The 25,787-nt window shown below is 72.2% G+C and overlaps 2 protein-coding genes across 6 annotated transcripts; both read right to left on the bottom strand.

The window, feature by feature from the left end:
* Positions 1–1,061: 1,061 nt before the first annotated feature.
* Positions 1,062–10,616, bottom strand: MPV17 (mitochondrial inner membrane protein MPV17). Of its 3 annotated transcripts, XM_072858069.1 has the most exons (7): positions 10,487–10,616; positions 5,794–5,909; positions 5,066–5,158; positions 4,315–4,410; positions 2,080–2,112; positions 1,805–1,857; positions 1,062–1,728 (listed from the first exon to the last, which is right to left on the bottom strand). In XM_072858069.1, the coding sequence occupies exons 1-7, from the start codon at positions 10,557–10,559 to the stop codon at positions 1,659–1,661; spliced, it is 534 nt and encodes a 177-aa protein (XP_072714170.1). In that variant the 5' UTR covers positions 10,560–10,616; the 3' UTR covers positions 1,062–1,658. The 3 variants fall into 3 exon arrangements, with proteins under 3 accessions (XP_072714170.1, XP_072714168.1, XP_072714169.1); XM_072858067.1 differs by lacking the exon at positions 10,487–10,616 and having other exon boundaries at positions 5,794–6,741; XM_072858068.1 differs by lacking the exons at positions 4,315–4,410; positions 10,487–10,616 and having other exon boundaries at positions 5,794–6,747.
* CAD (carbamoyl-phosphate synthetase 2, aspartate transcarbamylase, and dihydroorotase) lies at positions 10,589–25,787 on the bottom strand. 3 transcript variants are annotated; one of them, XM_072858065.1, is made up of 45 exons: positions 25,587–25,780; positions 25,157–25,296; positions 23,897–24,026; positions 23,533–23,675; positions 22,889–23,030; positions 22,234–22,405; positions 21,964–22,149; positions 21,780–21,892; positions 21,479–21,624; positions 21,255–21,386; positions 20,789–21,022; positions 20,466–20,687; positions 19,857–20,045; positions 19,239–19,363; positions 18,995–19,128; positions 18,803–18,915; positions 18,447–18,697; positions 18,129–18,375; positions 17,927–18,025; positions 17,601–17,825; positions 17,334–17,516; positions 17,013–17,231; positions 16,748–16,915; positions 16,493–16,675; positions 16,306–16,410; positions 15,978–16,226; positions 15,654–15,735; positions 15,295–15,461; positions 14,998–15,162; positions 14,778–14,909; positions 14,469–14,670; positions 14,189–14,379; positions 13,968–14,108; positions 13,780–13,875; positions 13,569–13,710; positions 13,395–13,442; positions 12,850–12,894; positions 12,598–12,752; positions 12,395–12,469; positions 12,073–12,285; positions 11,762–11,887; positions 11,473–11,628; positions 11,303–11,404; positions 11,093–11,187; positions 10,589–10,735 (listed from the first exon to the last, which is right to left on the bottom strand). In XM_072858065.1, the coding sequence occupies exons 1-45, from the start codon at positions 25,669–25,671 to the stop codon at positions 10,633–10,635; spliced, it is 6,771 nt and encodes a 2,256-aa protein (XP_072714166.1). In that variant the 5' UTR covers positions 25,672–25,780; the 3' UTR covers positions 10,589–10,632. The 3 variants fall into 3 exon arrangements, with proteins under 3 accessions (XP_072714166.1, XP_072714165.1, XP_072714164.1); XM_072858064.1 differs by having other exon boundaries at positions 18,447–18,915; positions 25,587–25,787; XM_072858063.1 differs by lacking the exon at positions 13,395–13,442 and having other exon boundaries at positions 25,587–25,760.

Raw genomic sequence — 25,787 nt, 5'->3', positions numbered from 1 at the left:
GTTGCACCTATCTGCCTGGAGCTGCGCCCACACCCAGGGCCGGAGCAGGGCCAGCCCCTGCCCGGCTGGTACGAGCCAGCGTCAGGGTGGGTGTGCAAGTGCAGTGCGGAGCGGGCTCTATGTGGGCTGGAAGGAGGAAGGACCGTGCATCCTCCTCAGCAAGTGCCACAGTGGTGGCTGGTCGGCAGACCCAGCCTCGTGCTGGCAGCGCACGGGGACGGCTCCGTCCAGCTGCTCGGGACTGCAGCAGCGCAGCCGAGGGGGCCGGGGCTCAGGCCCCTGGGCGGGATTAACCACCATGGTCCCATCAGCTCTGCTCTGGAGACCCTGGTCAGGATGTGCCGGGCAGGGTGCTGCGTGAGCTGGATCATGTCTGCTCACTGCCCGTGTAGGACGAGCCTGGACGCACGTCTCCATGAGGCAGCAGTACAGGCAGGCGGCAGCGTCGTGGAACTCCTCACAGGCAGGACAGGCAGGCTTGTCTCGGACGAGGCACGGGTGGATGTGGCCCCATCACAGGCCCTTCCTGCATCCTCCCCTTTGATGCACAGCCCTGCATCGAGCCTGCTGTGAGCCCCAGGAGGATCCTGCACCCAGCGCCTGTGTCCCCTGGGTGCAGCTCACCCTCTCCCACTGCCCAGCAGCAGTGGAGGCACCATCACACCCCACGAAACAGCCACAGTGGGACCCGGTGACCCCCTAAGCCACCATCCACCCTCTGCCTGATGCCCCCTCCCCTTACCAAGAAGCTGGGGTAGCCCACCCCCAGCAACCCGAGCCGCTCGGCACCACGGTGCCCCAGCCCCATGCACAACGCCAGCACCACAGCCGCACGCTCGGCTCCTCGGGGAGCAGGCAGAGAGCGGAGCCATGGCCCCAGTCCTGCCCCAAGGCCCTGCTCGCCTGCCTGTCGGCTGGGAGAGCAGCTCTGTGTCCCCACCCCACCGAGAGGACAGCAGGGCTGCCAGCAGCTCCGTGAGCGCAGCAACGATCGGCCTGAAACTGCTTCTGCACAGCCCCCGGCGTGGGACAGAGGGCCACAAGCTTAAGTGTCATGAGAATCAAGAGGGAAAAATGCCGTTTATTGGGTGCTCCCACTGTCCGCAGCAGAGCTACAAGGAAACCTGTTTCCAGGGGCAGCACACCTGAACTGCGGCAGAGCTGCCGGCACGGGGCAGGCGGCCGGGGACGGGGCAGGCAGCACTGACCCCTGCTCCGAGCGGGGCAGTGCCCAACCCGTGGCACTGCCAGCCCAGGGCCTGCACCGGCACCCGCCGCTCCGGCTCCTCGCCCTCCCTGGGATCCGCCACGGGGGAAGGACAGACCAATGCCGCAGCAGGAGCACCCTGGGTGTGGGGCCACGGGCCGGGGAGAGGAGTAAGCACGAGAGGCAGAGCTGCCCCATGGCACAGCAGGCTGCCGGACCCGGAGCAGCCCCCGTCTCGGGGCGGACCCGTCACCATCTTCTCCTCTGCGTGTCCCTGTGAGCAGCGAGGGCCATGGCTGCAGGCGATGAGGTTCCTCGAGGAGAGAGCAGGGCGGGTGCTGCCAGCACCCTGCATCTCCCGTCTCCGCTCACAGCCACAGGCGCCTGTTCCAAGGGCTCTGGAGGTGGGGCAGAGTCAGGCAGCCGGCAGGCAGGGGACACGGCTTCCCCCTCACATCCGATTTGCTTTCCAGGAGAGGTAGCAGTTCCAGACGATGGCAACGCACTGGACGATGGCCAGCCTGGGGACAGAGGGGACAGGGTCCACAGCCACGGGCTCCAGGAGCCAGGGAGCCGGGCCCACGGCTGCGTTACTACCTGTGCTTCAGGGGCACGAAGTAGAAGTTTGCGATTTGCACCGGCGGCCAGATCTGGGCAGAGAAGGAGACAGCGGTGAAGGGGCCCTGCCGGCACCCCCATCCCGTGCCCACCTCTGCCCAGGCATTCAGGGCGTCCAACGGAGCCCGTGGCAGCGGGGGACAGGGACAGGAGCGTGGAGGAGCCCAGCCCGGCCACCCCAGCCGGGGGCACGGCCAGCACAGCGCTGGGGCAGGGAGGGGCGCGGACCCGCCTGCGGCTGCCGCAGCACTTACACAGTAGTTGGTCAGCAGGGCGTCCACGTAGTCCTGGGAGAGAAGGGAGGCCGTGAGTGCCCAGAGCTGCCCCACTGCCACCCACCCCTGCCACACAGCTGGCCACAGCCGCGGCCGCTTGCACGGCCCCGAGGAGGCCCCGGCTGCTGCGGGCATATGCTGGGGCTGCCGAGGGTGGCCGGCTCCAGCTGCAGGGCCCGCAGCTGGCACTGGCAGGAACGGCGCAGGAGCATCTCCAAAGAGACGGCCACCGCCCGAGGCGGAGGCAGGCCGGGCTGCAGGCAGGGGCTGGGAGCATGCGGAGGGCCACTGCCCCCCTGCTCTGATCCCCCCGACTCCACGCCCGCTCCAGCGGGGCACGGGGCAGATCCCCTCGGTCCCCTGCAGCTCCTGCCCGCCTGCCCTCTTCCCGGAGCCGTGCCCACGCGGGGCAAGCATGGGGTGGCAGGGAGAGGGCAGCCACAACTGCTCTGTCCCCACCGAGAGCCCTTCCTGCAGCTGACGTGGCCCACCGTGCCATGGCCAGGCCGCCACAGGCCGCTCTGCCCAGGCAAGCCCAGGAGGAGAGCAGGGGCAGGCGTGGGGCAGGATAAGGCGCCGAGAGCCGGAGGTGAGCCGGGGCACCTGCAGCGACTCGGGCAGAGCGGGCAAGGCAGGGGCAGTTGGATCCTCTCCTCGCGCAGGCTGCAAGCCCCCCCCCCCGTCTGCCCCCATGTCCCCCGAGCCCTGTCCCGGGCACCGTGGGGCAGGGGCACCGAGCTGGGGCACCGTCCTGGGAGCCCGAGGCAGCGCCCCGTCCTCGTGCTGCACCCGTGGCCGTGCCGCAGCCCTGCCCCATGGCAGCAGGACAAGTCCCTCGTCCAGCCTGGCCGTGACTCAGCCGGGAGCCCGGCCTCTTCCCGGTGCTGGCTGGCAGCCCAGGACAGAGCGGGCGCAGGGGTGATGGATGCGCTGCTGACGCTTCCTCTGCGTGGGGAGAGACGGATGCACCCCAAGCCAGGGGTGAAGGTGGCTGCCAGCTACCGCTGCCTGGCCCCCAGCCCAGCCCCCTGCCAGGGCAGGGCCCCGGCCGGGAGCCACAGCTCGCAGGAATCGCCCACCACCGTGCTCGGGCCCCAGCAGGTTTCCCTGAGGGAGGCAAGGCAGAATACATGGCGTGACCTGGCCAAGATGCGGCTGGGAGAGCTCGGGGGTGCAGCCCATGCCAAGGGCCATGGGGCGCACCTCTGGGGCGTCTCAAAACACCTCGCACCCTGGCCGGTGCTCTCGCAAAGCCAGGAGAAAGAAGAGGTAACTCAGTCCTCCCCCAGCACTTGCTCCCTGCGCTCCAGGGTGGGACCACGGGCAGGAAAGGTCCCTGCCAGCACATACCTGCAGCCCGGCGGGCAGCTGGCCAGCGCCTGGCCTGGGGTGGGTGCACCAAAGCAGAGGAATGGGCAATGGCAGCCGAGGGCCCGGCTGGGGCAGCAGCCCCACCTCGCAGCCCAGGGGCAGGGGGCCCGGCTGGGCTGGGGCCCTGCACACGCAGCCCCAGCAGCCGTCGGCGTGCGAACGCCAGGGCTGCGCACCCCCCGGCAGCCGCGCGGCCACCTCCGGCGTGCCTCGTCCTGCGGCGGGTGGTCACCCGCTCCCCAGTGACTCACGCTCTGGACACGCTGACTCAGCTTTCACACTGGTTTCCAGCAATTGCTGCTAATGGGAGCCATCTCGGTAATGGCTCTGGAGATGCAGCCAGGAGAGCGGACGGCGTGCAGGGAGCCGGATGGCACCAGGCACCCGGCCGCCCCAGCCCAGGTGGGACCCCAGAGAGCCGTGACACAGGGAGCAGTCCCAACGCCAGCACCCGGAGGGCCCGCAGCACCGGGCGCCTGATGCCCCCAGGGCCCCGGCCCCCAGCGCTGAGCCCGGCAGGACCGGCCCCACACACCCCTGGGCCCCAGCCAGGCCGAGAGCTGCTCCGTGCCCCGCAGACGCCTCCCCGCCCCAGCCACGGGGCGCCCGCAGAGCCGGCTCCGTGCTTGGGGTTCCAGGGCACAACGGAGCTGCGGGCCAGGCTACGAGGGCGGCAGCGTGACGGCAGAGCTGGGGGCACGCAGTCGGTGCGGGGAGGGGGCCGCACCGGGCGCAGGCACGACCACAGACGGGAGCTGCCGGCAGCGCTGGCGCACGGGGAGGAGCCGCCAAGGCGCCGCAGCTGCCCGCGGCCCCGTGCCGCCCCGGGGAAGCAGCACGTACCTGCTGGATCTTGGACCAGTTCTCTGCTGCCGACAGACCGTTCATCGCCCCCGTGATGGCGAGGAAGCAGCCAAGGAAACACGGCGCAAAGCCCCCCTGCAAGAGAGGAGCCGGGGCCCAATGCGGAGGAGCCCGCGGTGCTCAGAGCCGGGCCCGCAGCAGGGAGTGAGGGGAGCGCACGGCGGGCTGGGGGGCAGAGGCCCAGCTTGCCTGATGCCTGGGGCTACTCAGCCCGCCGCTCCCCAGCACAGAGCCACACAGAGGGACAGGCACCACCACAGGGCCTCTGGAAGGGTCCAAGGGTGGCCCCGCTCCAACCCCGTCCGCCCCAGCCCTCCACCACACTGGGGCTGGCCCCGGCCTCAGGAGCAGCACAGGAGCCAGGGCAGCACCGGGGTCCCCATTCCCAGGACCCCCCCTCCGCAGTGGGGACAGCAGGGACAGCACTGCCTGGCCTGTGCTCTGCTTCGGGGAAGGGAGGTGGCAGCTCTCTAGAGCCTCGGGACAGCGGCAGCAAGGGTAAAGCACGGCTCCCCACAGATCCCCGCGGCTCCCCCGAGCACGGCCACGTGCTGTAGACCAGCAGCCCCACGGAGCAGGTCCTGAGCACCATCCCCTGCTCAGCACCCGCTGCACCGAGCTGAGGCTCCCGGAGTGGGATGGAAACCTGCCCACAGACTCGTGGCTGCACCTGCGGCCCCGTCCTGCTGCACCAGCCCCGCGCAGGCACCCTCACCCGTGTGGCACTGACCTGGTCCAGGACCATCTTCTTCACGGCCACGACTTTTGTGGTCCCCGGGATGAGCTGATCCAGGATCTTATACCAGCTGCCCACGACAGGGCCCTGCGGGAGCCGGGTGGTGAGGGGCAGCATCCTGCTCTCCCGGGCCACGGGCTGCCAGGGCTGCGGGTCTCGGGGGCTGGGTACACGGCCCTGCCCCCGGCCCTGGGACACAGGGACCGGGGCCCGTCCTGCCTCCCCTCCCGGGCTGTGCCGCTCCCTTGCTAGGCCCCCCGCTGCCACAGCACAGCCCCCCCACACACACGGGGCAGGCGCGCAGGGATGCCCACAGCCCCCCTGCCCTCCTAGAGCACCCCGCCAGGCAGCCCCAGCCCCAGCACGGGGCAGCCAGGGGCCGGTGGCTGCAGGGCTTCGCGCCTGACGCACCGGGCAGGGCTCCGCGACAGGGGGACCCCAGCTATGCTGGTGCCACCCAGGGCCCCCCCCTGCCCAAGCCACCAGCGCAGGGCACTGGCCCCAACACGCCGTCCCCAGAGCACAGGAGCCGACGGGTGCCGCTCCTCGAGGGGACCCAGCTCCGCTGCTGGAGGCGGCACCAGGATGGCTCAGCTCGCACCCAGGCACCGCGGTCTCACCCTGCCAAAACAGCCCTCCTCCATCCCATCCCACCCCACCCCACCCCACCCCACCACGCGCGTGCTGCAGAGCCCGGCCGCCCACCGCGCGCTGGCACTCACCACAAAGCAGAAACCGATTGCCATCATCTTCAGGGTCCGGGGGCCGTGGTGCCCGCGCAGCCCCCGCTGCTCCACCAGCTGCTGTGCGATCACGTCGCCAGCTCCCATCAGAGCCCCTGCGGCCAGCACAGCCCGCTCAGGCGGCCGCGGTGCAGGGCGAGACCCCAGACCCCTGCCGACAGCCGGGCCCTCCTGCCCCAGGGCTGGCTCTGCCCGCCCGCGGCCCCACGGGGTCCGTCCCAGTGCCCAGCTCCCCCACCGCCCTGCACCAAGCCTGCCCGCGGCACAGGCCCTCCCGCAGCGGCCAAGTGCAGCGCCTCTGGCCAAAACGGTGCCCGGCTGCGCCATCTCCCTGGCACGAGGCTGATCCGGCGCCCGTGGCCCGCAGCGCCCGGGGCTTTCGGGGCAGAGCCCACCTGGACGCCGCTCACTGCGGCCTCTCCCAAGCCCAGGCCTTGTGCTCCCCGAAACCTCTCCCTGAGCGTGGCGCACGCCCTGCCGACTACGATCCCCGTCCTCGGAAAGCCGCTCTCCACCTGCGCCGCTCCCGCCTGGCAGCACCGCTGCCGCAGCCGACCGGGACAGGCAGGCGAGGCTCACTGGGCGCCGGGGCCGGCGCCGGGGCCGGCCCCAGCTCCTCGCCGCTGCCCGGCTGCTGGCACGGCTCCTTGCCCTGTTTCCAGACCGGTGTGAGGGACCTTCCGCCGCGGGCTGTCGCTCAGCTGGGCCTTTGGCAGCTCCTGCTCCATCCTACACCCTTGACCTCTTCGACGCAACTCGGCTGGCCCCGGCGCTCTGTCCCCCGGCCTTTGTGGGCTCCCTGCTTGTTCCCCCCGCTCCTCCCGGGACGGCTCCCAGGCAGCGTCCAGCCCCGCTACGATTCCGCTCCATCCTTGGAAACCCTGAACCCAGCAAGCCCTCATCGCGGGGCACGGCGTCCCCGGCGTCCCCCCTCCTCCCAGCAGCCCCGCCGGCTCGGGCCGGCCCTGCCCAGGCGGTCTCCACGAGCGGCTGCTCGCCGCGTGTCGGGCTGAGGATGTTCTGGCGGAGCCCCAGCTGCGTCCCCAGCAGCTCCCAGCCCCTGCCACGCACTCCCTCTCTCCCAGGGCCATCGGTCTCTCTGCGACGGCCCCCAGCAGCACCGCGGGGAGCAGATGCCAGCCGAAGGGCCGCAGACCCCAGGCTGCGCCGGGGGAGCGTGCCTGCCGCCTCCCAGCACCTGCAGCTGGATCGTGCCTTCCCGCGGCCGCCGTCCCCAGCCAGCACGCACGAGGGGAGAGGCGCGGGTCCGGCTCCCCGGCCCCTTGCCCTACCCACGCGGAGCAGGGTCGCAGCGTGGCCCCCGGGAGCCCGCGGGCAGGGGCTGGACCTGGCCCAGCACAGCGGTGATGGCTGGCGGAGCCTGGAGGTGGCCCAGGAGTCCGGGCGGGAGCCGGGGCCCCAGCCAAGGCCAGCCGGGCCGGACGTGCCCCGTCAGGGCCGGGAGGGATGGCTCAGTCTCTGCAGCCCCATGGAGCTGCTGCGCTCCTGGCAGCGTCTCCTGCCACCGTGTCACCGGCTCCATCTCCCACCCCGGACCGACGCAGCCCCCGGGGGCCGAGTCCGCCCCCGGGCCCCGACAGCCGCCGCTCCCCTCCGTGATGGCAGCGCGGCCCCTGCCAACCCACGGGGCTGCGGCGGCGAAGGGGCAGGGGGCGGCAGCAGGCGAAGGACCCCGGGCCAGCATGGCAGAAGCGCTGGCTCCCCGCTTCCCACGGGCAGCCTTCTTGCTGCAGGCAGGCTCCCCCCGGACGGCGCTCGCGGAGAAAGCACGGCCGATGGCGCAGGCGTTACTCGATCGGTGCCGAAGGCTCCGGGCGCGGTGCCTGGCAGTGACGAAGCAGCACCAGGGCTGCTGGGGGGGACGGGCCTGTCTGTGCACCCCTGCCCGGGCCCGGGAGCGTGGCCGGATCAAGCCACTCACAACGACTTCGCTTGCCCGGGCTGGCGCCGCCGCCGCTCACCAGCACGGCCCCGCTGCAGCTCCAGCGCGGGGCTGGAGCCCCCAGCTGCGCCCCACGTCGTGAACACAGGAGCCAGCCCCTGGCTGACCCCACAGCTCCGCCAGGCCCCGCTGCCGCTGCCACGTCCTGCCAGGGCTGGGAAGAGGCGACGCGCACGGCAGCACCACCGCGCCCGCTCGGGAGCGCCGGACACGGCCGACGAGAAGGGTGAGGGGTCCCCAGCTCGCGGCCGCCCGAGCCCCGAGGAGGCACTTTCTCACCCGCTCGGCGCAGAGCGGAGCGCGGGCAGCGTGCCGCTCCCGGCCAGCCCGAGCCCAGGGGCCGGAGGGTGCCCGGCCGGTCCCACGGGCCGCCGCTCCCACAGCCAGAGGACCTTGAAACGGGACCAAGCCTAAGTAGGCCACACCGCCCGCACGCCCCGCGGGCCTCGCCGCTGGCAGCTGGAGGCCGCGTTGCCACCACGGGAGCGCGGGGCTGCTCTCCGCAGGCAGGGACAGCAAGGTCACTGCCGCGGGCACGTGCTGCTGCCCGCTGTGCCCGGGCCCTGCTGGCATCCTGGCCCGGGGCCCGGGATGCTGGAGGCAAAGCCCTGCCTGACCCGCAGCTCTCGCCACCAGGCGGGAGGGGGATTCGGCAGGCGAGCGCGGCTGGACGTGGCGAGCACAGCCAACTGCCGACAAACCTCCCTGGCCCGGCCCCAGCTGGCGGCTCTGCTCTGCCCGGGGGAACGGCAGCACCAGCGGCTCCACGAGCAGCGAGCGAAGGCAGGGCTGGAATCCGCCCAGCCCTCCTGCGGCTCCCCAGCGCAGGGCACAGGGCCCGGGGGAGCCCACCTCCTCCGCACGGAGCACGGCGCGGCTGGCAGCGAGGGCTGAGCCTGGAGGAACTACTTGCTGAAGCTACGGGGAGAGCAGGAAGGCTCGGCCTCCAGCAGCGTTGCCCCTGCGCAGGAGGAACGGCCGCACTCCCACCATCGTGGCCTCACACCGTGGCACAGGGGCTGGACCCGGGCCCCCACCGCAGACATCCGGGCCCAAAGGCTACAGGAACCGCACCCAGCGCTGGGCCGACCGCTCGCACAGAGCGCAGCCCCACGCGCCCCAGGCCTGCCGGGCCCCGAGGAGCCAGGAGGCTGCACCTCAGCACCGCAGGGCCAGCTCCAGCCTGAAGAGGCAACAGGGAGAGCTGGAGCCCGAGCCAGCCCGGGGCTGCACCGAGCCTGCTACAGCAGCAGGCAAGGGCTGCCAGGGAGGGCGAGGGCTGGTGCTGGGCAGCCCTCCCAGCTCCACCTTGGCCTCCCTCCAGGAATCAAGGAGGGGATGCACGGCGCAGCAGGAGCCAGGCAATAGACTCCATCAAATCAGATAAAAATAACAGCAGGAACAGCGAGGTGGCCGAGCAGGACCCCGGCAGCCTGGCAGGCAGGCAACGTGCCCACCCCGCAGGCAGCAGGGCCAACAGCTGCACGCTGAGCGGACCCCCAGCACCCACAGCGGCGCAGGAGGGCACCCCAGGGCCCACGGTTGTGCTTCTCCAGCGTCCTGGGCTGGCTACTCGCAAGCAGCAGGGCTGGCGGGGGAGCGGTGGTGGCAGGGAAAGCGGCAAGCAGGGGGTGCAGAGGGGAGCATGCAGGGACCCCGCTCCCGGGGTCACACACCCTTGCGTGGCTCCGTGCAGGCGCGGCACAGGCAGGACGCGCTTTTCTGGCAACCAGCCCCAGCCCCGCATGGGTGGGGTGGGCAGCGGGGAGGCAGAGCGGCGAGCCCTGGGCCAGCACGGGCAGGAGCGTCCCTGCCTGCAGTGTCCCTGCCCGCACAGGGAGAGCTCCCTGGGGCACGCAGAGCCGCCTCGCAGCCCGGCAGAGAGCAATGCTGGAAGGGAGGTTAAATCACCCGTGCAGGGCCTCGGGGGCCTTTCGGAGGCAGGGGCTCTCCCCGGGCAGCGCCTCTGCAGCCGACTCGAGCCAAAGCCTTTGCCGCCGAGTAGGGGCAGCCTCCCCGGGGGAGGCCTCGCCCCGCACTGCGCTGGCTGAGCCCTTGGGCAGAGGCTGCAGCCCAGCGAACCCCCCGGTGCCAGGTCCCAGCATCCACCCCCCCAGGGGAGCAGGGCTCCCAAAGCAGCCTCCACCCAGGGTTTTGGGGCGAGTCCTCGAGCTGTGGGAGGTCACGCTGTGGCTGTGCCTCCCCACAGCCCTGTTAGCCCTCCCCGCTCCGGCGCGGCCCCCGACGCCGATCTCCTGAACCTGGAGCGAGGCAGAGCCTCTCACCCGGTGGACGCGTAGCAGGCCCCTGCCCCCCTCCCCCCCCCAAGGATCGGCCCGGCCCTTGAGGCACCGGGAACCCCCCCGCCTGTGGGGCCCCTGCCCTGCTGCCCCCCGGGGCTGACAGTGCCCACAGCAGCAGGGGAACAGGGTCCTGTGTGCCGCGGGGGGGGGGGGCTGTGCGATATATGGGGCGGGGGGGGGCCATGCACTATATGGGGTGCGAGGGGCCGTGCATTATATGGGGTGGGAGGGGCCGTGTGCTATATGGGGCGGGGGAGGGGCCGTACGCTATATGGGGCGGGGAGGGGGCCGTACGCTATATGGGGCGGGGGGCGGGACACAGCGTGCCCCGCTGCAGGGGGGGGCGGAGGAGCCAGGCCCCGGCTCGGCCGGGCCGGCGCTGCGGGGGCAGGGGCCCGGCCCTTACCGGCGGTGAGCGCCTGTGCAGCCCCCGGCCGCCGCGCCAGCAGCCGCCCGCAGCCCCTCCGCAGCGCCGCCATGGCCCGCCCGGCTCGGCGCGTGACGGCGCGGAGCGATGACGCCAGGGCGCGGCGCAGTGACGTGTTTATTGGCTCAGTAGCGGCCCAGGACGGTGGCCAGCAGCGCCATCCGCATGTACATCCCGTTCTCCGCCTGCCGGAAGTACGCGGCGCGCGGGTCCGAGTCCACCTCCACGCTACGGAAGTGACGTCAGCCGCGGGCACCGCCCCCGGGACACCCGAGCCCCCGAGGGAGCCCCAGCGCCGGGACACCCCCCCCCCCCCCCCCCGGGATCGGGGATCCGGGACCCCCCCGAGGATCAGGGCCACCCCCCGAGCCCTGCCCAGCGGCGCCGCAGCCCGGGTCCCCCAGCCCCCCAGCGCACCGCAGCCCCCTCCCCGAGCCCCCCAGCGCCCTGGGACCCCCACCCCTGCCCAGCGCACTGCAGCCCCGGCCCCCTGAGCCCCCCATCCGCGCCCAGCACGCCCCAGCCCCCCCGAGCCCCCCATCCACGCCCAGCACGCCCCGGCCCCCCCGAGCCCCCTGGCCCCACCTGATCTCGTTGACGCGGGGCAGGGGGTGCATCACCACCATCTTCTCCTTGGCCCGGGTCATGATGTGGGGCGTGAGGATGAACTGCCCGAAGCACTGCGGGGGCAGAGGCCACACGCAGCCATGAGCTCGGGGTGGGGGGGGCAGAAAGCTGCCGCCCCCACGCCAGGGCGGGAGCCGGGGTCCCCTCCCGCCGCCACCCCCTACTCACGGCCTCGTACTCCTCGGCCAGGCGGAAGCGCTCCTTCTGGATGCGGGTCATGTAGAGCACGTCGGTGTCCGGCAGCGCCTCCTCGATGCTCCCGAACTCCTCCTGCGGCGGCACCGTCAGTGGGGCCGGGGGGAGCACGGGGCCCCGGCCGCCCCCCCACGCCTGCTCACCTGCTTGATGCCCTTGGAGGCCACGAAGCTGGTGATGTCGGGGGGCATACGGAGGCCGGGGGGGGTGACGTAGCGCAGGTTGACGCGGTACTGGGTGAGCAGGCGGGCCAGGGAGTGCACCGTGCGCCCGTGCTTCAGGTCACCCACCATGGTGATCTGGGGAGAGCGGTCAGCCCGACCCACAGCGTCCGACGGCCCCCTGGCCCCGGGGCAGGGCCCCTCAGTCCCGCGGCACCGTGGCGGGGGTAGCCACGGCCCGCCCCACCCCCCACCCCCCGCCGCACCTTACCGTCATGCCATTGACGGTGCCCAGCTCCTCACGAATGGTGAAGATGTCCAGCAGCGCCTGCGTGGGGTGCTCCCCCACCCCGTCCCCCGCGTTGATCACGGGCTTGCGACAATGCTTGGCGGCCAGCTGGGAGCGCAGGCAGGGCTGAGCGCAGGCAGGACGCAGCCCCCGCCAGCCCCACGGGGGCAGGACCCGGCTCCTGCCCCCCCGACGCCTGCTCTGCTGGGGAGCACGGCCCTGCCCCATAGCACGGGCCCCCAACGCCGTCGGGGCGGGACGCGGCTGCCCCCCGCCCCGCCAGCCCCTCTCACCTTGACGGCGCCCGGCTGAGGGTGCCGCAGCACCAGCACGTCAGCGTAGCAGCACATGGTCTGCACCGAGTCAGCCAGCGACTCGCCCTTCTGCACCGAGGAGGTGGCCTCTGAGAAGGACAGGACGGAGCCGCCCAGCCGGCTCATGGCCGCCGCGAAGGAGCTGCTGGTCCGCGTGCTGACCTCGTAGAACATGGACGCCATCACCTTGCCCTGTGGGGGCCGTGCCGTCACCTCGGGGAGCCCAGGGGCCCTCGCGCCCAGCACAGGGCTCCCACGGCCCCACGCGGGGTGCCCGGCTGCTGCCTCGTGCCCGGCTCACCTTGAGGATGTCCAGGCTCCGCTCCTTCTGCACCAGCATGCGCAGGGTGTGCGCCACGTTGAACAGATGCGACATCTGCGGGGAGAGGCGGCTCAGCCGGAGCGTGCGTGGCACCAGGACTCGGACGGGGCGCACGAGGCACCGCACCCCCCCGTGCTCATCCGGGCACCCGCAGCCCCGGCGCCCGCTGCCAGCCCGGGCACCTGCTCCTTGGAGAACTGCTGGACGGAAAGGATGTGCTGCCCAACGAGGGGGTGCAGCAGCGGGGAGGTCTGGAAGTGGGGCACGCCCTGGGGGGACGCCTGGCGCGGGAGGGGGCCCGGTGGGTAAAAGTAGCCGTCCTGGATCACAGCTGGATCTGCGGCACCAAGAGCAGCCGGTCAGCCCGGGCAGGCGGTCCCACGGAGCCCAACCGGCCCGCCTGCCGTGAGCCCCCGGACTCCCGCAGCACTCACCTGCCTCCGCTGCCTTCCTGCCGGCCTTTTCACGGGCATCCTCGGCTGGGGTAGGAGAGGGGAGCAGCAGCGTTAAGAGGGTGCGGGCAGCTGCGGCACCCCGGGCCCCGCTCTCCCAGGGTGCTGCCCGCATGGCACAGCCTTCCCGGCGCTCGCAGCACTGGGCGAAAGCACCGCGGGGCCCCACGCCAGGGCCACTGGCCGCCCAGAGATCGGGCGGGCCAAGCCCCGGCGCGGCGCTGCGCCCCTCTCCCCGCGCGCCCCGCAAAACCCGATCAGACGCAACCCAAATCACACCGGCAGGCGAGGGGTCCCCGAGGTGCCGCGCGGGCCGGGGCGGCAGGGGAGGAGGGCAGGCGCAGCCGTGCCCTGTCCCGCAGTGCCCGGCCCCATCACATAGTGGGGAAAGGGGCTCGTGCCGGGGCGGCACGGGTGGCCCGGGGCCAGCGCGGCACCTGGGGGAGGGGATGCACTCATCGGCTGCGGTTAGTGCCATTAGTACGGCCGCGTCTCATCGTCTGAGTGAGTCCCCCCCCCGACATTACCGGTGCCTCGGGCGCCCGGGCGGTGCGCGGCTCCCAGCCTCCGGAACGCTGAACGGGACACAAGGGCCGGTGTCAGCGGGGCCGCCCAGCCGCGGCCCCAGACCCAGCCCTGGGGCAGCACGCTCGCCGCCCGCCCGCCGCGCTCCGCCGCGCCACGCCGCCCGCCCCCCCTACCTGGCAGCCCGGGGTCGGAGGCCCGGTGGATGCGGGGCGGGAGGTGGAAGCGGCCCTCGCTCCCGGGACCGGCCCGGCGGGGGCTGGACGCTCGGCTGCGCAGCGTCTCCCCGGACGCCACGTGCCGGGGCCGCTCAGGGGTCTGCAACGAGAGGCTGAGCTGGAGCCGGGGCGCGGCGGGGACCCCCCCCAGCCCCGCGCACTCCAGTACCTTCGCGCTCTCCTTGGCAGGGGCCGCGTGCGGCGCCAGCACAGCTCCCGAGGGCCATTTCTTCACGTCCTGCCCGTAGCCGGGGGGCACCAGCACCTGCAGCCATGGGGGCGATGGGGTGGGCGATGGGGGACCCCGGGGCTGGGGGGACCCCCTAGACGCAGGGGGAAGGGTACCTGGGGCCTTACCTGCCCATCAATGTAGGCGACCTCCCCGCGCAGGACCACCCTCCGCACCGTCCCCTTCACCTTCATGCCCTCGAAGGGCGTCCAGCGTGCCTTGGAGAAGGCCGTGCGGCTGGGGATGATCCACTCGTGCTCCAGGTCCACCTGCCAGGACAGCGGGTCAACGGCAGCGGGGCCAGGGCTGGGGCCGGGGCCGGGGCCGGCGCGAGCAGGCAGGGACCCACCTCCACGTAGGTGTCCTCCTGCGTGGGCAGCCCAAAGATCTTGCGGGGGTTCTCGTAGAGGCGCTGGACGATGTCCTCCACGCCGAGCCGCCCCTCAGAGACGGCTGTCAGCAGCAGCGGCAGCATCGTCTCCAGGCCAGGGTAGCCGGGGGGCGGCTCCTGCCCCTGCTTCTCCTCCAGCGTGTGGGGGGCTGCAGGAGGGGGCCGGTCACCGCAGAACTCGCTACCGTCCCCCCTACGCCACACTCCCGCCCCGCGGCCGCCCTCCCCCAGGGCTCACCGTGGTCCGTGGCGAAGCAGTCGATGGTGTCCATGTTCTCCCAGAGGGCCTCCACGTCCTGGCGGGTGCCCAGCGCCGGCCGCACGGCCGCTCGGCCCTCCCCAAGGCGCCCCAGGTCGTCACGGCACAGGAAGAGGTGGTGCGGGGCCACCTCGCAAGTGACTGGGATCCCCTTCTGCTTCGCTGCCTTGATGAGGAGGATCTGGGGGAGCCGCGGGGAGCCACGGTGAGGGGCGGCCCCAAACGGCCCCGCGCCCCGTCGCCGGGACCCGCAGTCACCCCGCTGCGGCCCCGGGCCCCGCTGCTCACCTCCTCCCTGCGGGCCACGTGGCAGATGTGCACGGGGCGCTGGTAGAGCTGGGCCACCATCAGGACGGCAGCCACTGTCTGCCGCTCCGCGTGTGCCACAACGGGCAGGTGCCGCGGCCACTGCTCGAAGTGCTGGGGGCAGGGGGGAGATGGGGCCGGTGGGCGCCGGTACCAGGAGCCGGGTCCGGCCCCGCGCCAGCCCCAGCCCACCGCGGCTCACCTCCATCCACAGCGACACGTCATCCATCCGCAGGCTGGAGAAGGTGTCGTTCAGGTACATCTTGAGCCCGGCGGCCGCCCCAGCCAGGGGGGCCAGCGAGCCGGCGTTCTCCGAGGAAGCCCCCAGGAAGAGGGCGAAGTCGCAGCGGGCCCCGGCCTCGGCCAGCTGCGGGGGGCAAGAGGCAGTGGGCGCCGGGCTGGGGCCAGCCCCGCCACGGGCAGCAAGCGCACCACAGCCGGCACCTCAGCGCCTGGGGAGGGGACGCGGGCATCGGGCCAGGCAGCGGCAGCCCCTCACCTTCTGTGCCAGGGCGAAGGAGGCGGCGTCGGTGACGGCGGGGTTGGTGTTGGGCATGGCGCACACCATGGTGACGCCCCCGGCCAGGGCGGCTGCCGTGCCCGACGCAAAGTCCTCCTTGTGGGTGCCACCCGGCTCGCGGAGGTGGACGTGGATGTCAATCAGGCCTGGGGAGCGGGGCGGCGTCAGCACGGGCAGCCCCCAGCCACGGGGATCGCGGACACCCCGGTGGCACAGGGAAAGGCCCCCTCTCCGTGGAGCCCCCAGCCTGGCTCCCGGTGCTGCCCCAGCTCCATGCTGCAGCCTCGGAGCCCCCTGGCCCCTGCCGCGGTCGCGGTCACGGTCCCGGTCCCACCTACCCGGCAGGCGGATGAGTTTCTGGGAGGTCATGCAGTCCACGTGCATCTTGAGCGGGGGGGCTGCCCCGATCTGGCCCAGCGCCTGCGGAGACAGCGGCTGTGAGGCAGGACCCGTCTTGCAGGGGCACGTGGGGCCAGGGCTCAGCAACGGGGCCAGGATGAGGATGTCCGGCCAAGCAACGCCCCGAAAACGACCCTCCCGCAGCAACGCTCACGTACGCCGCCCGCCCCACGTTATCCACAGCAGGACTTTCCTGCCCCAGCCCCCTCTCTGCTCCCCCACCTGCACCCACATCCCTTGGGCCCCCCCACGCCGCAGCCCACCTCCACAAAGAGCTTGGTGCACTTGATGTCGATGATGAGCGGCACGGAGTAGTCGACAGCCAGGCGCCGGGTGCGGTACCCCTTGGTGACGAAGGAGGAGAGCCGACGGCCCCCCGAGTTGCGCATCGAGAGGTTGATGACCATCTCGAAGTGGTTCTCGGCCAGGTAGTCCAGGATGCTGCGCTGGGTCTCCCGGGCGCCGGCCTCGCTGCCATCCGCCTCCTCGAAGTGCCAGTCCACAGCCATCACCTGGTGGCAGCGATGCCCGTCAGGGCCCCACACCTCCCTCGGGGGCAGCCCCAGCCCCTGCCGGACCCCCAGCCCCGACCTTGATGCCGTGCTCAGTGTAGAAGTCAGCAGTGCCGAGGCTGGCGTACAGCTTGTAGCCGAGGCTCTCCAGGGTCCGCACCGTGGGCAGCAGCTCGCTCTTGTTCTGCAACAACCCCGGGGCCGGTCAGAGGGCAGAGCAGGGGGCCCCAGCCCCTGCCCCGGCCCCCCACCGCAGCCCCACGCACCTTGTAGCTGCCAATGGTAAGCAAGATGTTCTTCTTTGGGATCTTGAAGCCGGTGCTGAGCATGGCCTTCAGGTAAGCCTCGCAGCGGTTCTCCCCGAAGCAGGCCACCTCGCCCGTGCTGGTCATCTCCACGCCCAGCACCACGTCGGCACCCGCCAGGCGCGAGAAGGAGAACTGGGGCACCTGGGGGCAGGGGGGGGGCTCAGGAGCCGCCCGGCCACATGCCCCAGCCCGGCCTCTGCGGCCCCCGCTCACCTTGACGCCAACGATGCCCGTGCCCGTCATTAGCCCCACGGGCTCCACGTCCTCGCCCATGATCACCTGGCTGGCCAGAGCTACCAGGTCCACCCCCAGGGTCTTGGAGACGAAGGGAAAGGAGCGGGAGACACGGACATTGCACTCGATCACCTTCAGCTGGTCATCCTAGGGGAGAGGGGACAGCGTGAGGCTCGTCCAGGGCCGCGGGGTGCCCTCCTGCCGGCACCGTGCCGGCCCGGCACAGCCTCCCCAGCCGGGGTACCTTGGCGATGAGCTGCAAGTTGAAAGGGCCGGTGACCTGCAGCTCCTGCCCGACAGCGTGGACAATGGCCTTGATGCGCTCCAGCGTCTTGGGGGTGATGTCCTGGGGGGGCGTCACCAGCGTGGCATCGCCCGAGTGCACCCCGGCGTTCTCCACGTGCTCCGATATGGCAATGGCCACCACCACGCCGTCACAGGCTACTGCGTCCACGTCGATCTCCTGAGAGCAGGAACACAGTCACGGCCCGGCGCCAGGCTGGGGGGATGGGGTTCTCGTGGGGAGCGAGGGTGCCCCGGGGCCGGAGCAGCCTCCTGGATGGACCTTGGCCTCCTGGATGAACTTGGAGATGACAACGGGCTGCTCCTTGGACACGGCCACGGCGTTGCTCAGGAACTTCTCCAGGTCGCTGTCTGAGTAGGCCACGTTCATGGCGGCACCGCTCAGCACGTAGGAGGGGCGCACGACGCAGGGGTACCCCACCTTGCAGCAGAAGTGCTTGGCCGACTGCAGGAGAGCCAGCACCCTCAGGGACGTGCCGAGGGCCAGTCCCCGCCTCGGGCAGCCCCGCTGCCCTCACCGGCCCCCCACCTCCATGTCGGAGAGCTCCTTCCAGAGCGGCTGGCTGATGCCAATGGAGTCGAGCAGGCGGGAGAACTTGAAGCGGTTCTCAGCCGAGTCGATGGCCTCCGGGGAGGTGCCCAGGATGCGGCACTGCTGCCGGTGCAGGGCCATGGCGATGTTGTTGGGCAGCTGCCCGCCCATGGACAGGATCACGCCCTCGGGGTTCTCCAGCTCGTAGATGTCCATCACCACCTGCGGCACCACGGGGCAGGGGGAGGGCTGGGACGGGGGGGCCACGGCAGCCCTCGCCCTGCGCCAGCCCCGCAGCAGGCAGGGCCCCCAGCCCTGCTCACCTCAAAGGAGATCTCATCAAAGTAGAGGCGGTCGCACATGTCGTAGTCGGTGCTCACCGTCTCGGGGTTGTAGTTCACCATGATCGTCTTGAAGCCCATCTGCGGGCGGAGAGTGACGAGGTGAGGCCGAGGGCTCCTCCCCAGCCCCATCCCCTGGCCGTGGATGCCCAACCCACCGACCCCCGCAGGGTGCCCAGCCGACCTTGCGGAGCTCCTGGATGCAGCCAACGGCGCACCAGTCGAACTCGACGCTGCTGCCAATGCGGTAGACGCCAGAGCCGATGACCATGACGTGGGGCTCACGGAAGGCCAGGTCGTGCTCGGTGCCGTTGTAGGTCAGGTACAGGTAGTTGGTTTGGGCCGGCCACTCCGCCGCCACGGTGTCGATCTGCTTCACCACTGGCAGGATCTTCAGGTCGTGCCGCATCTTCCGCACGGCCAGCTCGGTGCTGCGAGGGGCAGGGTGAGCACCGGGACGCGGGCTGGGGCGCAGAGTGGGGCCGCCCCCTCCCCGCGTTACCTGAGCACGGCCAGGGCCACCTGCTTGTCAGAGAAACCGAGCTGCTTGGCCCGCTTGAGCACGGCGGGCGGCATGGTGCTCTGCTCCTCGCGGTACGACTCCAGCAGCACCGCGTGGTCTGTGATGTTCTTCATCTTGTGCAGGAACCAGCGATCGATCTTGGTCAGCTCGTAGAGCCGCTCAATGGAGTAGCCGGCCCGCAGCGCAGCCGCCAGCACGAAGATCCGCTTGTCCGTCGGCGTCTCCAGCTCCTGCCAGGCCAGGGGGCTGAGTGGAGCCGGGAGGGGGGCAGACAGCCACCTCCCACCCGACCGCACCGGCAGCCCAGCCCCCCACCCCAGACCCCCAGTGCTCACCACGTCTGAGGCCGGCTTCACGGTATGGTCGAAGCCCACGCAGTTCTCGTCCACCATCCTCAGCGCCTTCTGGAAAGCCTCCTCGAAGTTCCTCCCGATGGCCATGACCTCCCCTGCAGACGGAGTCGTGAGCGGAGGGACCCCGTGCCCGCCGCCCTGCCCACCCGTGCTGCCCGCCCGCCCCGCGCTCACCCACGCTCTTCATGGAGCTGCCGATCTTGGTGCTGACACGCAGGAACTTGCTGAGGTCCCAACGCGGGATCTTCACCACGCAGTAGTCCAGGCTGGGCTCAAAGTTGGCCGTGGTGGAGTTGGTGACGGAATTCCTGGGGAGGGAAGGGGGGGACAGCGGCCCAGGGCTGTCTGGCCGGGGGGGGGGGCGGGCACGAGGCCGGCTGAGGCAGCCCCCCATGCCACACCGCAGCGGTGCTGTTACCTGAGGAGGGGCAGGGGGATGCCCAGGGCCAGCTTGGCAGCCACGTAGGCCAGGGGGTAGCCGGTGGCCTTGCTGGCCAGGGCCGAGCTGCGGGAGAGCCGGGCATTCACCTCGATGATGTAGTACTGCAGGCGGCAGGCGAGCAGGGTTAGCGGGGCAGCGCGGGACGGGGCCCGCACGGCGTGAGGCCGGGCGCTGGCAGCACAGCTCCCTGCTGCCCGGTGCTCGGCTGGCACCGGAGAGCCACGAGCGCACGGAGGGCATGAAGAGCAACGGGGACCAAACACGAGGGCAGCCGGGCCGGGGAAGGGCAGCCATCACAGGCGGCTGCCGCGGGACGGAGCTGGGCAGAGACCGCCCGAGGACCGCGTGCACGCACGGCACCGGGACCGAGACCCCCAGCGCCTCGCTGCGCTCACGGGGGCCGGCCGAGCAGCCGGCAGAGCGAGACCCTCTGGCCCCAGGGACGCCAGGCGCCACGGCCCGGGAACAGCAGCGAGGCACAGCCCCCCCGGACAGCGCGGGGCAGGACCCAGACCCGGGCTCCCCCAGGGCAGGGCTGGCCGGGGGTGTCGGGAGGGCGAGCCGCAGCCGGGGCCCTCGAGGGGCCGCGCTCACCTGCTCCGACTCGGGGTTCAGGGCAAACTGGATGTTGCACTCGCCCACGATGCCCAGGTGCTGCACCACCTTCACGGCCGTGCGCCGCAGCATGAAGTACTCGGTATCGTTGAGGGTCTGGCTGGGTGCCACCACGATGGACTCGCCCGTGTGGATCCCCAGCGGGTCCAGGTTCTCCATGTTGCAGACCTGGCAGTGGGGTGGGGGGAGGGGTCAGCACAGGCCGCCGAGGTCCCGACCCCCGCACGCTGCCTGCGCACGCTCCCGGCTGCCGCGGCCCCAGGCAGGTCCCTCCCGGCTCTCACCGCCTCCCCCCCTGCCCCGGGGACCCACGGGGGCCGTCCCGCGCAGCCAGGGCTTGGACGCAAGCCCCTGGGACGCCTTGCGTGCTGCAGCCCCCCCGGGGCACGGGGGCTCTGGCTCGAGGGGCCCGCTCCCAGCGGCACACGGCAGCTATGCTGGCACCGAAGGGCTGGGAAGCCCTCCCCGAGGCTGGGGTCCAGCTGGAGCCCCCGACCCCACGCCCCCCAGCACCGGCTCCTCCATGCACGGCCCCCCAGCAGAGGCCTGGGGCGGGGGGGGGGGGGGTGTCTCCCCCCCGTCCCGTACCGTGACGCAGTTGTTGTAGGCATCCCGCACCACCTCGTACTCGATCTCCTTCCAGCCCTTCAGGGACTTGTCCACCAGCACCTGGGAGGTGTGGGTAAAGGCCTGGCTCACCAGGGCCACCAGTTCCTCCCGGGTATTGGCAAAGCCAGAGCCCAGGCCCCCCAGGGCGTAGGCAGAGCGCACCAGCACCGGGTACCCCAACCGCTCGGCCGCCGCCTGCGCCTGCGGAGAGCAATGGGGTCACGATGGGAGCAGGGAGGACAGCACCCTGCCCGGGGTTGCCCCCACCCTGCCCCACAGCCACCCCCCATCCCACCCCAGACCTGCTCCAGGGAGGCAGCGGCCTCGCTGGGCGCCACGTGCTCCCCGATCTCTTCCATCTTCTCCACGAAGACCTTGCGATCCTCCGTCATCTCGATGGAGGTGACGGGGGTGCCCAGCACCCGCACGCGGTACCGCTCCAGCACGCCCGCCTTGGTGAGCTCCACGCCGCAGTTGAGGGCGGTCTGCCCCCCGAAGGTGAGCAGCACCCCGTCGGGGCGCTCGTTCCGGATCACCTGGGGGGCACGGGGCGGTGGGGCAGGGACCCACGGCGGCCCCGCAGAACGCACCCCACGCCTCCCAGCTGCCGCCGTGCCCGTGCTGCCCGCCACGCATGCGCCTGCCACCCCCCGGCCCTCTGTGTCCGAGCCCCTTCGCCACCCCCCAGCCCCCCAGGCAGCCACCAGCCCCTCCATCCCTGCACCCCCCAAACCAGCCCTCTCCCAGCCGGCGCCCCAGGGTGCTCACCTGGGTGACGTAGTCGGGGGTGATGGGGAGGAAGTAGACCTTGTCTGCCAGCCCCTTCGAGGTCTGCACCGTGGCGATGTTGGGGTTGATCAGCACCGTCTGGATGTTCTCCTCCTTCAGCGCTTTGATGGCCTTGCAGGGAGCAGAGGGGTCACGGCCGGTGGCCCCGGGCCCGCAGCCCCAGCGATCCCCGCCGGCCCCCGTGCCCGCAGCGCGGCGCTCACCTGCGACCCAGAGTAGTCGAACTCGCCCGCCTGCCCGATGGAGAGGCCGCCAGAGCCCAGGATCAGCACCTTGCGGGGCCGGGCCGCGTCCTGGCCCCCCGCAGGCGCCTCGCCGTAGGTCAGCCAGTCCCGCAGGCGCTCCCGCACTGAGGGGGGACGGGTCATGCCGGGGCCGCAGCCACGCACCCCCCCGTGCAGAGCCCCGGCCCCACAGCCCCACACGCTGCCCGCGGCCCCCGCCCCGTGCTCCTGCCCGTGGCCTCCGCATGCAGCCCCGGACCCCTTCCCACCCCGCACTCACCCGTCCGGGCGCCGCCGTCTCCGCTCCGCAGGTCCCGTGCCGCCTCCACGAAGATGTCGAAGAGCCCCTCCAGGTCCGTGGGGCCGGCGCGGTGCTCAGGGTGAAACTGGACACTGCGGAGGGGGTCAGGCGGGGCACGGTCCCGCGTGCCCCCCGGCTCCCCCAGCCGCGACCCCGCACCCACCTGAAGAAGGGCTTGTGCTCATGGACAAGGCCCTCGTTGGAGCCGTCGTTGGCGTTGGTGAAGAGCGGGGCCCAGCCAGGCGGCAGGCTGCCCGCCTCCACCGCGAAGCCGTGGTTCTGCGCCGTGATGAAGCAGCGCCGTGTGTCCTCGTGCAGGCACGGCTGGTTGTGCCCACGGTTCCCGTACCTGGGGTGGCAGGACAGGCGTCAGGCAGCCCCGGGCAGCTGGGACCCCACGGCGACCCTGACCCCAGCCCCGGACCCCACTCACTTCATCTTGTAGGTGCGGGCACCGAGGGCCAGGGAGAGCAGCTGGTGGCCCAGGCAGATCCCAAAGACGGGCTTGGGCTGGGGAGCGTCCAGCACCCGGCGCAGGCTGGACACCGTCTCCTGGCAGAGCTGCGGGTCCCCGGGGCCGTTGCTGACGAACAGCCCGTCGAAGTCTGTGCCGAGACAGCGGTGGGGTCAGAGTGTGGGCCCCCCCGGCCCCCCCGAGGTCACAGCAGGGCCCCCTGGCTACTAGCAGCGAGGCACCCCAAGCACACAGGCCCCCCCCCCCCGACACCCAGGAGGGTCACGCCGAGGTGCCCTGACCCCACAACCCCCACCCCGGTGGCAGCAAGGCCCCCCCGGTCCCACAGCCCCCCGTGGCCCACCATGCGGGATCATATTAGGGCACTCTGATGCCATGGACCAGAGCCCCCCATCGCAGTCACAGCAAGGCACCCCGAGGCTATGCCCCCCATCCCTGCAGGGTCCCACTGAGGGCCCCGAGCCCCCAGGAAGGACGACATCGAGGTTCCCTGACCCCCCGGCGCAGAGCAGGACGTGGTTCCCCGCTGCCCCCAGCACCAGCCCAGGAGACGGCCCCTGCTCCAGGCCCCGTCCCCCACCCCTCCGCAGGGCCCCCGGCCACTGCCACTCACCTGCGGTGTCCAGCGGATGGTCCCAGGGCACCACGGTGACGGCTGCCCCCCGCTCGCACAGGCACCTCACTTGGTTGTACTTGAGGCCGCAGTCCACCGCCGTGATGCGCAGCGACCCGCCAGGGTTGAACACGTGGGGCGTCTGCGGAGGGGTGCAGATTGCCTTGGCCCCCGCGCTGGGACCGGCCCCCCGCAGCACGGACCTCTGCAGCCCCAGCTGCCCCTCCAGCCACCCCTCCATGCCCCCAGTCCAGTGCCAGGCCCCCAGCCCACACCAGCCCCCTCGGCCAGCCCCCCAGCCCCCTCACCATCCCCACCCATAGAATCACAGAATCGTATAGGTTGGAAAAGACCTTTAACATCATCGAGTCCCACCGTAAACCTACACTGCCAAGCCCACCACTACACCATGGCCCTAAGCACCTCGTCCAAACGTCTCTTAAATACCCCCAGGGATGGTGACTCCACCACTTCCCTGGGCAGCCTGGTCCAGTGCTGGACAACCCTTTCAGGGAAGTAAAATTTCCTAATATCCAGTCTAAACCTCCCCTGGCGCAACTTGAGGCCGTTTCCTCAAGGCCATTTCCATGCACCCCAGCCAGCCCCCCAGGCCCCCCCCCCAGCCCCAGCCCCCCCAGCCCCACCTTCAGCGACACCTCCTGCACCAGGTGCCGCTTGTTGGGGTCCTCCAAAGAGAGGCTCTCCTCGGGGGTCCCGTCTGGCACCAGCTTCCCCAGCAGCGTCCCCTTCTCACGGATCTTCTTCGTTAGGGCCCGAGTGTCCACCCCTGCAGGCGGCCGTGAGACACAGCCCCACGGCCCTGCCCCACGCCGAGCAGGACCCCAAGCCCCGGCAACATCATCGCCCCCAACCACGAACACCAGCTGGACCCCTTAGGGGAGCGAATCCCAACACAGGGACAGGGCTGGTCTAGAACTCACTGCCCCTCAGCCACACCCCAGCCCCCACCCCACCCCAAACCCAACCCCGCAGTCCCCCCGGTCCCACCTTCCAGCCCGGGGATGTTCTGCTCCTTCAGCCACTGGTCGAGGGAGCGGGACGCACTCCAGTGGCTGGGGGTCTCCGAGCACTCGCCCACCACCAGCGCAGCCACGTGGATCTTGCTGGACTCGAACCACTGCGGGGGCGGGGGGTGAGCACGGCCGGGCGTGGGGTCACCAGCCTGGGAGAAGCCCCGTGCACCCCTCGGGTGCCCGGCCTGGCCATCCCCGTGGGGAACTGTAGGATGGCTACGGCCCAGGGCTGGGGAAGCCCCACGGGACAGGGACCCCGTCCCTGGCCCATGGCACAGGACCAGCCCCCACTGCCGCCCCACACAGTGTGCTGGGCTGCCGCCACCCCCACCTCACCCCATACCCAGCCCTGCACATTGAAGCTCGGTCCAGCCGAGGCCACGGCTCTGGGAGCCCCAGGACGGGGTGCCCAGGCCCTTGGTGCTGCAGGGGGCAGCACAGCCTGCACCGCGGGACCCCTCAGCTCGGCGCAGCCGCGGCACGAACACCGCTCCCTCCAGCCACAGCCTCACCGGGGAGCCCCAAACATGCCAGCGTGTCCTGTCCCATAGGCTCCGGTTCCCGGGAGCAGGGCCTGCAGGAGGGACCCGCACCCCCCTAGCCCAGAGAGGGCTGCCAACAGCGAGAGCAGGGCCGGGGGCTCCTGGCCCGCCAATGCAGGACAGGGCTGGGCAGGACAGACCCCCAGGGTCAGCGTGGGGAGGCCGGACACAGCACTGCTCCACCACGGCCTGGACTCTGCCCCGGGCGCAGGGGCTGCCCTAGGGCGGGCAGTGCGGAGGCTGAGGGGCTGGGAGGGGTCCGGGGCCTCCAGCAGGCAGCAGGGGCTGCTCTGGCCTGCCCCAGCCCCGCCTCGCCCTGGGGGGCCGGGACCCCCCCCAGTCCTGCCACAGCGCCCCGGCGAGGACACACGCATGGCCGTGTGCCCCACGTGCTGCGAGGGCACCCCCGGTCCCGGTGCAAGGGGGCCTCCCCCCCGCCCGGCCCCTCCTGGGAGCACGGCGGGGTGGAGCACCCTGGGCGCTGCTGCTGGCTCCGGGCCCTGCGGCACCGGGGTCAAACCTCCGCCTGCCACCGTGTGCCACACCGGCACCCGGCGCTCCCCCGCCCTGGCACCCTGCGCTGTCCCGCCCCGCCACGTGCCAGCAGGCCCGCGGGCGGCTGGGTTTGGCAGCTCCGCCTGCTGCGGTGGCACCGCTGCCGGGACCCGCTGCCCCCATCCCCGCTCGCTCACCCTGCTGAGGCCGAAGGGGTCGGTCTCGTCCCGGGGAACGCCGTAGTTGCCGACGAGCGGGTAGGTAAGCACCAGGATCTGCGCCTTGTAGGAGGGGTCGGTGAGGGCCTCGGGGTAGCCCACCATGCCGGTCTGGAAGACTGCGAGAGCCGGGAGAGGGGCCGGGTCGGCCGGGACGGAAGCATCGCGGCAGCCCCCCGTCCCGCCGGCGGAGGCAGCCGAGCCCCGGGCACGGCCGACCCCATCCCCCAGCACCCCGGGCCGGCCCCCGCTCCTGCTCCACAGCGGGGCGCCGAACAGAGGAGGGGTCCCCGCCCCGGGCCGGACCCCCCTCCCCCGTGCCGCTCGCCGGGCTCGGGCCGCCCCGCGACATCCGCCGCTGCCCCGGACCTGGTCCGGGTCCGGGTGCGGCCCCGCCCGCCGCACTCACCGACTTCCCCGGCGGCGGCGGCCCCGGCGGCCCCGAAAGGGCGGCCGCGCAGCACCGACCCGTCCTGCAGCACCAGGCAGCCCATGGCGGCTCCACGTGCGCTCCGGCGGCTCCGCGGCGGCGGCGACCGAGCACGGCGCGTGCAGCGCGGCGGCGGGAGGATCCGGGGCGGGGCCGGGCCGGGCCAGCCCCCGCGGCGGG

Source organism: Ciconia boyciana, chromosome 3 (genome assembly GCF_034638445.1).
Source record: "Ciconia boyciana chromosome 3, ASM3463844v1, whole genome shotgun sequence".
Classification (NCBI taxonomy): Eukaryota; Metazoa; Chordata; class Aves; order Ciconiiformes; family Ciconiidae; genus Ciconia; species Ciconia boyciana.
This window is presented reverse-complemented; position numbering and strand designations above follow the sequence as displayed.